General features: G+C 43.4%; 5 protein-coding genes across 5 annotated transcripts; 4 read left to right on the top strand and 1 right to left on the bottom strand.

Moving 5' to 3' along the window:
* Window positions 1–3,494: 3,494 nt before the first annotated feature.
* Window positions 3,495–4,533, bottom strand: PHALS_11703 (uncharacterized protein; the record flags this gene model as incomplete). The annotated part of the gene is made up of 2 exons (XM_024727111.1): window positions 3,495–4,098; window positions 4,154–4,533. 2 exons carry the CDS (start codon window positions 4,531–4,533, stop codon window positions 3,495–3,497), a joined length of 984 nt encoding a protein of 327 aa, XP_024577721.1.
* A 60-nt stretch (window positions 4,534–4,593) lies between these two features.
* Window positions 4,594–5,093, top strand: PHALS_11704 (Glyoxalase-like domain; the record flags this gene model as incomplete). Its single annotated transcript, XM_024727112.1, has 3 exons — window positions 4,594–4,754; window positions 4,817–4,949; window positions 5,013–5,093. The coding sequence occupies 3 exons, from the start codon at window positions 4,594–4,596 to the stop codon at window positions 5,091–5,093; spliced, it is 375 nt and encodes a 124-aa protein (XP_024577722.1).
* Window positions 5,093–5,907, top strand: PHALS_14527 (uncharacterized protein). The gene has a single exon (XM_036407478.1). It carries the CDS (start codon window positions 5,575–5,577, stop codon window positions 5,761–5,763), a length of 189 nt encoding a protein of 62 aa, XP_036263176.1. The 5' UTR covers window positions 5,093–5,574; the 3' UTR covers window positions 5,764–5,907.
* Window positions 5,908–6,037: 130 nt separating this feature from the next.
* On the top strand, window positions 6,038–6,991 carry PHALS_11705 (uncharacterized protein; the record flags this gene model as incomplete). Its single annotated transcript, XM_024727115.1, has 1 exon — window positions 6,038–6,991. The coding sequence occupies one exon, from the start codon at window positions 6,038–6,040 to the stop codon at window positions 6,989–6,991; it is 954 nt and encodes a 317-aa protein (XP_024577724.1).
* A 125-nt stretch (window positions 6,992–7,116) lies between these two features.
* PHALS_11706 (hypothetical protein PPTG_02341) lies at window positions 7,117–8,759 on the top strand (the record flags this gene model as incomplete). The annotated part of the gene is made up of 5 exons (XM_024727116.1): window positions 7,117–7,572; window positions 7,632–7,726; window positions 7,789–7,881; window positions 7,942–8,143; window positions 8,205–8,759. The coding sequence occupies 5 exons, from the start codon at window positions 7,117–7,119 to the stop codon at window positions 8,757–8,759; spliced, it is 1,401 nt and encodes a 466-aa protein (XP_024577725.1).
* Window positions 8,760–12,727: the final 3,968 nt, after the last annotated feature.

A 12,727-nucleotide genomic window follows, 5' to 3' on the forward strand; every position in this document is an offset into this window, starting at 1 on the left:
GAGTGAAACCCCGCACGGTAGATACAATCTATATTCGATAGTTATTCTCGACTTGACTAACGTGAGTTTTAATTCGCGCCGTTGATCAGAACTTCGGAGCGAGGTCGCATTTTGCAAGGCTTTTTGAACGCGCGTAGTTATTTTTTTTGAGTTTCTTGGCAAAGCTTAAGAAATCTCAAGTTCAAGATCCACGTCAAATTTGTCAGGACAGCACAAGAAAACTAAGACGATCTTTCAATCTAGCGTTTCGGTTATGTAATGCGTGTTTGAATTGTTTTTGATGGCATAAAAAATATTTGATTTCCTGAAAAACGCAATTATTATGATTCTTCGTCCTCAAATATTCATCACCCATAGATGTCCGCTCAGCTTGAGCATAATAGAAAATCTAAATTTGCAATGACACCATGGTAAACATCAATGTGGTCATGTGGGATACTTTAATTGTCGTCTGAGATTTAGTGAGCGATGCATAAGTTTTTCTTTTCAGTAATGGTCAAAAGGGCGATTTTTGTTACAGCTTTGGTATCTACACAATTTGCCACTACACGGCAAACTAAAATTCCTACTCTTTTACCTCTATATATAAGTATAAGCTATCCGTAGCTTCTGTATTTACTGTGTCACTCAACTTTGACATCGCTTTTGCACTTATGGTCAATATGGAGTTCAAGCAAAACGGAAAAAGTGTCTAGTAGTCCGATCAAAAGAACTGTGATTCCAGAATACACATTCATCCATCAACTGTTTGAGCAAAAAGGTATTACTCAAGCAAAATCTGCCTGGTGTCATTGATACTTATGATTTGGCACACCCTTTACATATGCCTCCTAAGGATTAGAGACAGAATGGTGCTAAGCAATGCGCTAACAATTACCGAGCGGGGCAGGCGATGTTACGTGTGCGATATTTGGTTGAAAAATGTCTCATCAATCTCATGGGGATGAGCAGAGCTAGTCCCAGAATGAACTGGAGGTGAGCATTAGTGACCAGTGACCACCTCAGTGTAGACGTCGTGCTTTTAATTTTGCACAGTCGATTCGTAAGCAGCGTTTTTACTGAGCGTCCATCCATTTCGTAGGAACTGACTGGAAACGTTGCGAATGCTCATGATTGGTGCAACCACCACGTTTAGGGCCAAAGTGACGGTCTTTGTAGGGCATATGATGACATAACGCTAGTCCAACAAAATAATAATTTTGAGATTTTGCGATTTTTTTGCGATCAGGGTAAATGAGTTTCGCGGAGCAAATTTAGTGTTTGCAATCTGCTCTCGGTAAGACGCGGGCAAACATAAAGTATGTTTACAAGCTGTGGCACAGCGAACGGCTTCTGTTGAACAGGATCAGGCAAAAGTAGAGTTTTTTGTGATGAAGTTAGCGACCTTTTGAAAAAGCTGTGACTTTAATGCTTGCTGCCAAGTGCATTGATGTCGTTAAGCTAGCTTTTGCTCGTTGCGATGCGTTGAACTTCATCGTCAGTTTTTGACACCGTGCTTTTTCCCAGAAGAGAGGTTCCCACTACGAGGGCCCTCTCTTCTGGGAATGAGCACGGTGTCAAAATTTACGCAATGTCGGGCGTTTAGACTCCAAACGACTTGGAGCTGCAGTTCAATAAGCTGTGATGATAGCGCAGGATGTGCCGCACGGAAGCTTTTAACACTAGTTTTGTTTGCCTGCAGTTCAAGCTGCTAGCAAGACTCATTTTCTTCATGGGTGAAGCAGAATAGGTTTGGTTAGTTAGTAGAATAGACACCGCTTGGCTCTTGACCTTGCAAAGCTCAAAGTGACGCGTCCATATGGAGACGGTCACGCACCCGCAGATCCTGCTCGTACCAAGATTGGCCATCCTCATGTTTATGCACTTTTATCATAGAGTGCGGCCAAGGATCAAGCTTGGGACTAGATTGGTCCCACTCGCTAGCTGAAGGTGCGTTGCCCCTTATATCAATTCTGCTCTTTACCAAGAGAATCGAAGCAGAGATAAAGCCAAATCAAGCGATGTAAAGGTTTTACAGCAATCTAATCAGAAGGAGGGTGGACCTCCCACTTTACGAGATACTGACCAACCGAAGATTTGGTCCGAAACTAAGTGGGTCCACCTTGCTCATAGAGCAAAGCACATCCCGACTTTACTTAACTGACTCCCATGCACGTTACGGAGTGTAAAACTGCGTCAATCGCAAATATGTGTCGTCTTTAGGACGCAATAGTGGATCTGTACAATCTGTAATCAATCAGCTTTAAAAATGATTCTTGCTCCGAAGAAAAAAGTTTTTAGCTACTGCGGACAATTGAGAGGCACAGTCACTCCGCGCTTGTTTCTTGTAGGATATGCTTGACTACGCGATTGATAAATTTTGTCTGACAATCGGCATGTGGATAACCAGTGGTCATATTTAACCTTCACCAAAGCTCTTTAATTTTTGCTGCTAAGCGCGAGCTTTAGTCAGAGACAATTTCCTCACGCAAGCCATGTTCGTGAAAGCTTTGTCGAAGAAGAGCCTTGCTTTATTATCACCAATAACAGCATCGCTAACAGCAGACACATGAGTCATGATGGATGGTCTGCACAGACGGCAATATTGATATTTCCGCGCGAGTTTTTTCGAAGACCAAAGATAAAATTGTGTACGTGTTTTTCATTTGTACAAAATTGGCCAACAGTAGACAGCACTAACTTAATTTTATAGAATGTCGGATCAGAGGTGGTGTGTTTGCTTAAAACGTATATTTTGAGCGGCAATGCGCTGGTCATATGTTTGCATGAGATGTATATGTCTACCATAGATGTCTGCCAAAGATGTTTTCTGCGTCTCAGACAACATTTTTCGTTTCGCATCTTCACCATGATGTACAACAAAACATTGCAAGTCGTGCGGACCCGTCTGTACTTCAGACGCTCGTCATACAAGTAGTGGCGGTGTGGACGCACTTACGAAAACTAGGAAAACGCAACGGCCGGGTTTCATTCTTGCTTCTTACATTTTTCAATAGCGCAGCACATGTTGCATCTCATTTGTACGCCATACGAATATCATCGTCGATGTGCGACGTCACCATTGTGGCATGCGATTTCAAAAGCTAGGTGACGCATTGAAACGTGCTGATTCAATACCAGATCAAATAAAACTTTCAGAAGCGACAACGATGCGTGTCCGGCAATAATGAAGCCAATTGCGGAGAAATTCATACACATCAGGATAAACATTGACTCCAGAAAGGTGCTGGCATATAATCGTAGATTACAGGTCAAAGAAAGTTGATACCAGTTGAAGACTAAGAATGCTTGAGAAGTTTTGTTATTCTTACGAGGTCTATTTCGTCCTTAACAGGAGAATGTTGACACATATTTTAGTGTCAACATCCTCCTTAATTTTCCAACTAAAAGAAAAAAATTGCGTTAATTAACGAAAATTTATTCTGTCTCAAATTTTTGAGCAAAGTGTATGATAAAAACTCAATTATAACGTAAAAATTGGACCCACGTGTTAATTAATGTCCAGCATAACCATCTCCACTTTTCGAAGCAATAGTCGCAATGCGGCACTCAATGCGTTCTCGCTGAGCACGGCGTGCTATTTCAATTGCATCTTTGATCAGTGTGGACGATTGGCGATGAGTGAAAGCTAATGTTTCGGCTGTACGAGGTGATGCAGGAGGCGTACCGTCAAGCTCATCATAGCTTGTAATTTCCAAACGACGAGCTGTCACTGTAGTAGTAGACCAATTCTTCTTTTTAACGACATTAAACTTTTCATCATATCTGCCATTTCCTGCACCATGTGACGTGGACATATAATGCATTGTTTCTGCCAATTCTTCTTCCTCATCATCAGTTGGAAGTGGAGTAGCCTCGAGTTTATCTTTCTCCTCATCCGACTCTTCTCTCTCTTCTTCTGCTTCTTCATAAAGAAACTCACTCTCATCAATCTTTTTCATCACCGAGTGATTATCTGGTCCAGCAGCTAATGCATTGTACTTTCGATGTAGTCGTTGGAACAACAATTCCTCATTTAACTCGTATTTTTCCACCAAATCGTCCACATCATGTAGTTTACTTGGATTATGCTTCTTGTAGAACGCTATTAGTCTCTTTCTGTAAGTAAGAAAGATTAAATGGCATGTACACTTTCTTCAAAAGATATGCTTACCGAAAACGAGTCTTTGTATCGTGTTTGCCTCCAAAAAGAGAGATCCCCATGACAATTCCAAAGCAAAGTACTCCACCAAAATGAAACATTGTCATCTCTACTTCTCTACTCATTCCAAACACCGAATCTTCGCCTAACTGCAGTCCCCACATCGTAAGATGTAATGTTGCCACAACAACAAGTACCCAAAACCAAGAGAATCGCATGCTAGCCAAGCTATAGCTTAGAAGTGTCAAAAGACCACGGAATACACGCACAAAAGCGTCAATGTCTGCACCATCTAATGTCTCACCCATTATAGATTGTAGTAGTAATTGTGGACGCAAGTAGCACGTCACAGCGACCGCTATAATCGCGACTTTAAGCTCCGTTCCAACCATTTCTTAATTACTGATTTGAATAATTCGCCAATAAGGAAGTAGCCAACATTTAGTCTCTTTATGAGTCGATTGCGGCAGGTGATGGTACTAAGCCGTGACCTCGCACGGTCAAAACAATTCTACGAAGAAGGACTGCGATTAAAGTTACTACGCTCGTCAAGTACGTATGCAGAATTTGAGATGAATGCAGGTGTGCCGCTTTGTATCAAGTTAGCGCAAAGGTAAGTAATGAAAGACTAAGAGTTCTGTTACTAAAGCTAACACTTGATTCAATTGAATACAGTGAAGCTGCATGTAGTAGTGGCTACTCGCCATTTCTAAATTTTGATATTACAGACCTAAGCGACGCTGTCCCACGGTTGTTACTACTGGGTGCGATAATGGACGGCCCTATTAAGTATCCTGCCCATGGAAAAGTAAGCAATGTTGATGGAAATGGAGATAGAGGAATTGAAAATACGCTATGATTGCTATTATAGGTGGCTGCCTTGCGCTCTCCTGATGGAGTGATGATTGGTTTATATGAGCCAAATTCGTGGGAGAATGTTACTTCGGCATAATATGGCGTAGTCGGTACCTTCAAGCAAGCAATGTTACCTTTCTTTAGAATTGATGTTGAGAATCTTGAGACAGTATGACGAAGTAGATATTTGTGGACTTGATACTAATTGAAAAACGAGAAATATTCTCGAGGCCTTTTGTCGTTGCGAGGGAAGACAATGCTAAAGAGCGTCAAACTGTTCGATTATCGCAATAACAAAGTTCGTTTGCTTGTGGGTCCTTGTGAAATTGAGCAGCTTTGAAGCATTTTACAAGTCATTCAAGCAAGAAGACGAACTCGCAGGATTTATACTTTGCACCATCAGCTTCAGCAAGGTAAATAACATTATCAAGATGCTAGATTAAAGTCAAAGCTGCTCTATAGCGCGATGACGTGATTCTGAATGCGAGCGTCAGTGATGAGGCATATTACCGCATCTGGTCAGGTAAAATCGATTTTTTTGCAATTCGAACGCTTTTTTTAAGTTGTTCGACAGCTTAATGTTAATTTCAAGTGTCACATGCATTTTTCTCCTCTATGCAGTTAAGAGTGCAAGATCCAGCTTTTCCTGCAAAGGTTCTAATGCTCCGGTAATGGCCACAACACTCCCACACAACCAGTTAGACACACGTATAGTTGGTGTAACTTACCAGCATTTGAAGAACACGATAGTGCAATCAGCGCTTTAATATGTTCAGGATTGTCATTTACACCAGCATCTGACTGCACAGCTTCGTACGATTTGATCTCTTCATCACACTAAATTAAAACATCATAGTCAGGTATCTTCGCGTCATTAGCTTCTACTTCTAATAACTAAATAGTGTCCCCCTGTCATTGTGTAAGAACACTTAATTTATAAAATGTCTGTAGCCAAAAACACTTTTTAAATATGACATCACACAAATTTACAATAAAACAAACACAAAAAACGTTAAAAGTTTATTGAATATTTTGCTTAAGATGTCCCTCAATTCGCCTCTCGTTCTAAATCTCTTAAGCTCGTGGCTTACCTGTTTCGATCTCTGTGCCTTACGCATTCTTAATCGCTGGTTTTTAAATGAAGTACCACGTCAAACAAAAGAGCTCACGGTTTACAATCTCACCAATCTTTCATTTATGAAACAATTGTGTAAGATCTTTCCACATGTGTGGCGTCTACGAATACAAGATGCTTTTCTCCACGAACCAACACCAATGAAGTCGCTTGTGCCATGGCTTAATCAACTTTCAGAGTTAAAAGAGCTGGAATTAATTAAAATCACCTGCGTCAGCGGGTTCGATGCGAATCTTTTGACTAAAGAGATCACAAAAGTCACAATTCAACACTGCTACCAAGTGCAGGAACCCACGATAATTTCCTCAAGTATAGATACCTTAATCATTCAGCACTGTCCAGTATTCCAATTCCATATAAACACAAGTCTTCCACAACTCAAGAAACTCTCATTATCATCAAGAAACTTGACAACATTACAATGTCAGAATCTCATCACGAAATTGCTGTCAAAGTCGCCTTTATTGGAATATTTCAATCTTACCGGTTGTTCGCAGCTTGAAGAGATAGTTCTCGAGATACGAGACATCCCAGCACTACGTCAGTTTGATCTCAGTGCTTGTTCAATGCTTCACCGCGTTCATCTATCGTCTGAGTGTATAGAAACACTTCTCCTCTCACCAAATCTCAACTTACAATACGTAAATCTGGATCTAAAATCCATCGTGAATCTCGATGTGTCATTTCTTAAAAATCTGACACATCTCTCCATCCACTCACCATCTTTACAACATCTAAATCTTCGAGGCTGTGACCAATTAAAGCGAGAGACTACGAATCTTAATTGTCCAAATCTACACAGTATTGTATTACAAGGCACAAAGCTTACACTCGATGACTTAAGCAAACCAGGACTGTAATCATCTAAATATCCACCTTTACAACCCATAGATTGATTATATCCATACATAGTATCTATTTTTTGAAAATTAAGTGTCTGTCCAGATCAATCTATCACAAGTGTACCCTACCAACGTAACTGATCATGGGGAATACGACGGGCTGGCTTACACAGTCTCTATGTCCTGAAGAACAAGCGTTATGGATTGCTGCAAAAAGTGGTGACTTGGCCGTATTACGTGAAGGATTGTCACGTCTTACACCTGAAACGCGCTTTTACTCGGAGTGGAGAGACCCAGTTTATGGTTACTCACCATTGGCAAATGCTTGTGCACAAGGTCATTTGCATTGTGTTGAAGCACTACTTGCATATGGTGTAGACTGTAATGTACGAGATGCACAGGGTCATACGCCATTACATATTGCAACAGCTTGTGGGAAGAGTGAAGTCGTACGGCTTTTGTTAGAGACACCATCCGTAGACTATTTCGCCACGACATCAACAAAGACCAAGACAGCATTAGAAATTGCTCGTCACGCTTATAAAGTCTCGGAAGGACGAGGATTAATTTATGTTCAGTGTATGGAACATCTTGAAAAGGTTTGTGTTTCTAGATAGAAACGATGGAACGTGAAGAATCTCATGCTTGTGATTGTTAGAAACTTTGTCTTTATTCAGGATGGCTATATGAAAGAGCCGATACTTTCTTATCAATTGCTTCAGGTATCTCGGGTCTGGAATCGTGGAAGAAAAGGTGAGTTCTTAGTGATTGTTTTGATCGTATAAGACCATTAGTTTAAGGTTTGCTCATTTTAGATATGCAATCGTCTTGCGGACTGCTACACGAGATGTTGTTGAAATTGATTTATTTCCTATGAAGCCAGGAGAACGACGTCCACCTATTCCAAGGTATGACTAAGAGTCTGATTTTATAGTGTTGATAATAAACAATTTACATGCTTTTACTAGTTCGGAGCTCTTGTATAAAACAAGTGACGGGATTCAGCAAAGTGACGACTTTACGTGGTTAAAACGAAAAGAGTTTCGACTCTCATTAAAAGTATCAAGAAAGCTGGAAACTAGTCGAGCTTCTACAGTTCAATCAATGGAGTTTGCAGCTACAAATCAAAACGAATTGATTGCTTGGAAAACGTTTTTAACAAACTTACGAGTACGTTACTTTTGAAACTTAACAATCTGTTGATCAAGTGTTTTAACCAGATGAAATGCAGGTGAATCCTTCATCGAGTCCAATTTCAACTGCATTTGGAGAAGACCAACAACAACTTTTTCCATCGCCTCAAATTGCACCACGTGATTCAAATTCTAGTCAGAATATCAGTCCTCGTCAAGCTGCATTACAACAAGAGCAGCGCGAGATTGAACAAGCACTTCGACTGTCGTTAGAAGAAGCACGTCACGCTCGCATGGTATCCGAAGCATCTGCTCCACCTCCTTCCGACACATTGCTAGATGCACTTGGCTATTCGGAAACTGTGGTTGGTCCTGATGGAGTGGAAATTGTACAACTCCTTCGAGATGATGACGTCACCATTAGTCCCGCTTTACATTCCCGTTCTTTGCAGAAGAATATGACGCAAATTACGGGAATTCAACGGACCGACGAGTGCGTCATTTGTTTTGACGGATTGCAAGAAGCAGTTTGTGTTCCGTGTGGCCACAATGCCGTTTGTATGGATTGTGCTCAAGAATTAATTGATACGACTCGACTATGTCCTGTTTGTCGACAACAAGTACGAGAAGTTATTCGCCTTTACCGTGTTTGAATGAATGAACGCACTCACAAACGTGAAAAGATGGATCATTGATAGTTTGGACTGCTTGTTATATTAAGTTAATTACAAGATATGCTTTTAAAATTCACTACATCAGGATAAAGCAACGGAGTTGTCGTGCACCTTCCACAGAGAAAGCTTTGACTCACATAAACTGCTTAATAAAAAGGATGAATTGGTACGCTTTTCTTAGAAGAAAAGAAGTGTGTCTCTACATAGACCGAGACTGATATACTGACTACAGAACGAGAAAGTTCTAGACAAGATGCTCGATGCGGTGTAGAGCACAGAGCTTCCGAAAAGTTCTGGATTTTGTCTCGTACAGATTCATTCTTTCTGATTACAACTAAGAATCGAAGCCTACGCTGTGCAAGGTGTATCTCAACGATAATAAAATCGGTAACTTAGATACAATCACCAATGTACATATCTATGCTTTGACTGACGTCAACTACTTAATGCTAGAGATATCGCCCAAAGAACTGGTTTTCTGTGGGTTTGTTGATGCGAACAATTCGACTTATTTGCAAAGTGCTCAGGTAAATCGAGTGCAAATCAACGACTGAGTCTTGAGAAAACGGCATCTTATGTGCTAAATCGGGTTGTTGAGATACATTAAGTTCTTATGTGGCTTGAGCGGATCAAACAACTGATCTTGAAGTAGAAAAATCTGCTGATCGTTTCGGCTGCTTCGAGAGCGAGACGTCTCCACAAACGTCTTAGTTACACGCCGGTAAAAGTACTTCAACTTCTACATAGCTTGCGACGGGGCTGCCGTAGCTCCTTGCTTAGAGGAAGCTTAATAACGTCACCGATCTTACGTCAACCAGAACGAGTGTAGCAGCTCGCAATCCGCTACCTCCAAGAGTACTTAATACCATAACCAAGGCAAAGAAGCTCTTCTATTCAAAATTGAAACTGTATTAGATTGATTTATTTGGGGCAAAGCCGCCTTAGATTTTCCTCATCAAATAAAAAGCTTAATTATTATCCAGGCGACGGAATTCCTCGTCGAGGAGTTGAAAGAATCGACTACGATTCGGATACTACTTTTCCAGCATGGGAAGACGAGAAGGATGATGTGCGCCAACGGCGTGACGTATGTTCAGCTCAAACTCCGACCTCTCGACTTCCGGGGGAAGTGGTATCATTACCAATCGCATCGACGAGGCACAGAAGCAGCAGTTGGAGGCTGCCCACAGGGCGGATCTGATGCGCTAGTATCCACGTTTGGTCCTAGACCTTCGTATGGAAAACGGCTTTTGCTCGTCGGATTCCGCCACTGAAGCGAATGACGCGATCACTCGATCGTTAGGCGTCTACGTAGTCGGACCCCCGGCGACTAACCAAGCTGAGTTTAACCAGCAGAAAGCTCTCCGAGCTTGCGCGCTCCTGTACTCATAATGAACACAAATTCCTGTGGCTCTCACCCTTGGCAAAACCGATGCAGATGATGAGAAGCTCATTGATCGATGGGTGCAGCGGCAATGGAAACTTTTATCGCTGTCTTCCTTACCGCGAAGCCACAGGGAAGTGGACGTGCGTGTTGAGCGCCATCTTCGATTTGAGTTTGCCAAACTTAGGGCTCAACGCCGACTTCCTGCGTATTGTCACCCTACGATACATGGAAGAATCCATCACGCTTTTGCGAGCACTGTGGTTTCTCACATGGGTGAGTCTACGACCACAGCAGCTCAGGGTCATAGCTTGAGCTCAGCTCATGGCCCTCCGACATCCCAGGCTACCGCCAAGAAGCGCGGATTGCACGACGACGCAAAGCGTCATGATCCAACTGACCATAAGCGTCCACGACATCTTAGCAGTCTTGCCGAACTGGCACCTCAAACTCCCACGAGTTCTGGGTATCCTCACTGATTCACAAGAACGCCGTCGATGACGTCGACCCACAAGGCGCTCCACATGGTAGGGGATGCCACCATTCTCGTCGGGAAGAGTCAGCGGCGGACGATGGCGTCTTGGTCGATCGCCGTCCGGTGACTCGCGATGCTTTTCGAGCGTTGAAGGACAAAGTATGTCGTCATCGGAAATCTGCCGAGCAGCTCTCCGAGGTCATCTACCGCTGTGCGAAAGACCTCGGAAGCTTAGAGCACTTTGTGCACTGACTGCATCGCGTTGAGGATTGTTGTGCTCTGTCGGAGCACCTCCTAGCCGTCGAGCAGGCAAATCCGTCACTTCGTGCTACGGTTGCGCCGTTGGCAACGTAAATTGTTGCACTTCGTTCTCAGAACCAGTTGCTGGTTCAGCTACTGGGTTACCGGGCGCCTTTGAGCGCCGCCCCGGCGCCAAAGCTTCCGCGTTCAGTTGCGCCGTATCCCGGTACGGCTTGAGCAAGTCCACATAAAACACCGGATGGGTGCGCATCCTTCACGGAAGATTCAGCGTATACGCAAGGCCCCGCTTGGCCACGACCCTAAAAGGTCCAATAAACCGCGGACAATACTTTGTCCTAAGAAATTATAGACCGCATGGGATGTAAGGTTTTTAGCATTTAATAAAATCAGATCTCCGACCTCAAAGGTTTCCACATTTTTCTACTTCTTCCATCTGCATATTCTTTCTGCATATCTTGACAGTCAGCCATCGCATCGCGAACGTGTCCTAGGACACTCAGCCTGATAGTCAGGAAGTCATCGACATCTTCACTGACAGTGAAGGGACTGACATCAGCTAGCCCTTCGGCTTTTCCCTCCCACCAAGCCCTGCGCCATGAAATAACAGCGTCAGCGGAACGCGAGGATTAATAAGCTCGTTTACGTAAAACGACGTGTAGCCGGTAGATGGATGCACTGCATTGTCCAGAGCAAATTCTACTAGTGGCAGCATGGCGCTATAGCGCTTCGGCGTCTCAGCGCAGATGCTGCGAAGAACGTCTTCAACGACGCGATTCACGCGCTATTTTTTACTATCGGTCTGCGAATGGTCCGCTTTTGGCTTAGTCAACTTGGTGCCCAGTACCCTGACAATTGAAAGCCAAACATTCCGAGTGAAGCACGGGTCTTTCTCAGAGACAATTAACTTCGGGAGGCCATGCTCTCGAAATACACGATCGACAAACAGCGTCGCTGTACCCACACCGTCGATGGTGTCTGGCACTACCGTAAGATGAACCATCTTGCTCAATCGGTCCACAAAGACCACCACACCCGTGTTGCCCGCCGAGTCCTTCGGCAGGCCAAACACAAAGTCCATAGTCATGGACTGCCAACAGCCGGAGGGTACCGGCAGACTGACGAGCGGCGCTGCCGCATTTGGAGAGGGTTTCACCCTCTGTCACGCCTCACAAGTGCGCACATATTTGTTCGTCCAATTGTACAGCTTGAGCAACCAGTATTAGAGCCTCACAGAGCTGTACGTCTTCTCACGACCGAGATGGCCACTGAGTGGGGTGTCGTGGGCCTCGTAGAATTCATAATCACGTCGTGAGGAACCATAAATCGTGGCGTATCCGTCGAATAAGTGCTATAATAAAGCAACCCGCTACTCAACGAATATCGGTAGACCGTGCCCGCAAACGTGCCGACAATTCTTATCCGAGTTTCCAAACCTTTTACTCCCGAGAGTTTGTAGCAGCGCTACACACATACCATCACCCGCGTATGCGATGCAGATCAAATCTGTTACCGACGACGTTATCGTCGTGACATGAACAAGCTCAAAATCCGGTCTGCGTGACAGCGCATCAGCCAAAACAACTTCACTTGACAATTTCTTTTCCGATTTTCCAAACTCCTTTCTCCCGAGAGTTTGTAGCAGCGCTACACACATATCATCACCCGCGTATGCGACGCGGATCAAATCCGTTACTGACGTCGTTATTGTCGTGACATGAGTAAGCTCATATTCGGTCTGCGTGGTAACGCATCAGCAAGAGCATTCTGCTTTCCTGGCTTGTAATTCACCTCAAAGTTATATTCTACAAAGAATGAAAGCCACCTGGT

This window comes from Plasmopara halstedii, assembly GCF_900000015.1.
Source record: "Plasmopara halstedii genome assembly, contig: Scaffold_555, whole genome shotgun sequence".
Classification (NCBI taxonomy): Eukaryota; Oomycota; class Peronosporomycetes; order Peronosporales; family Peronosporaceae; genus Plasmopara; species Plasmopara halstedii.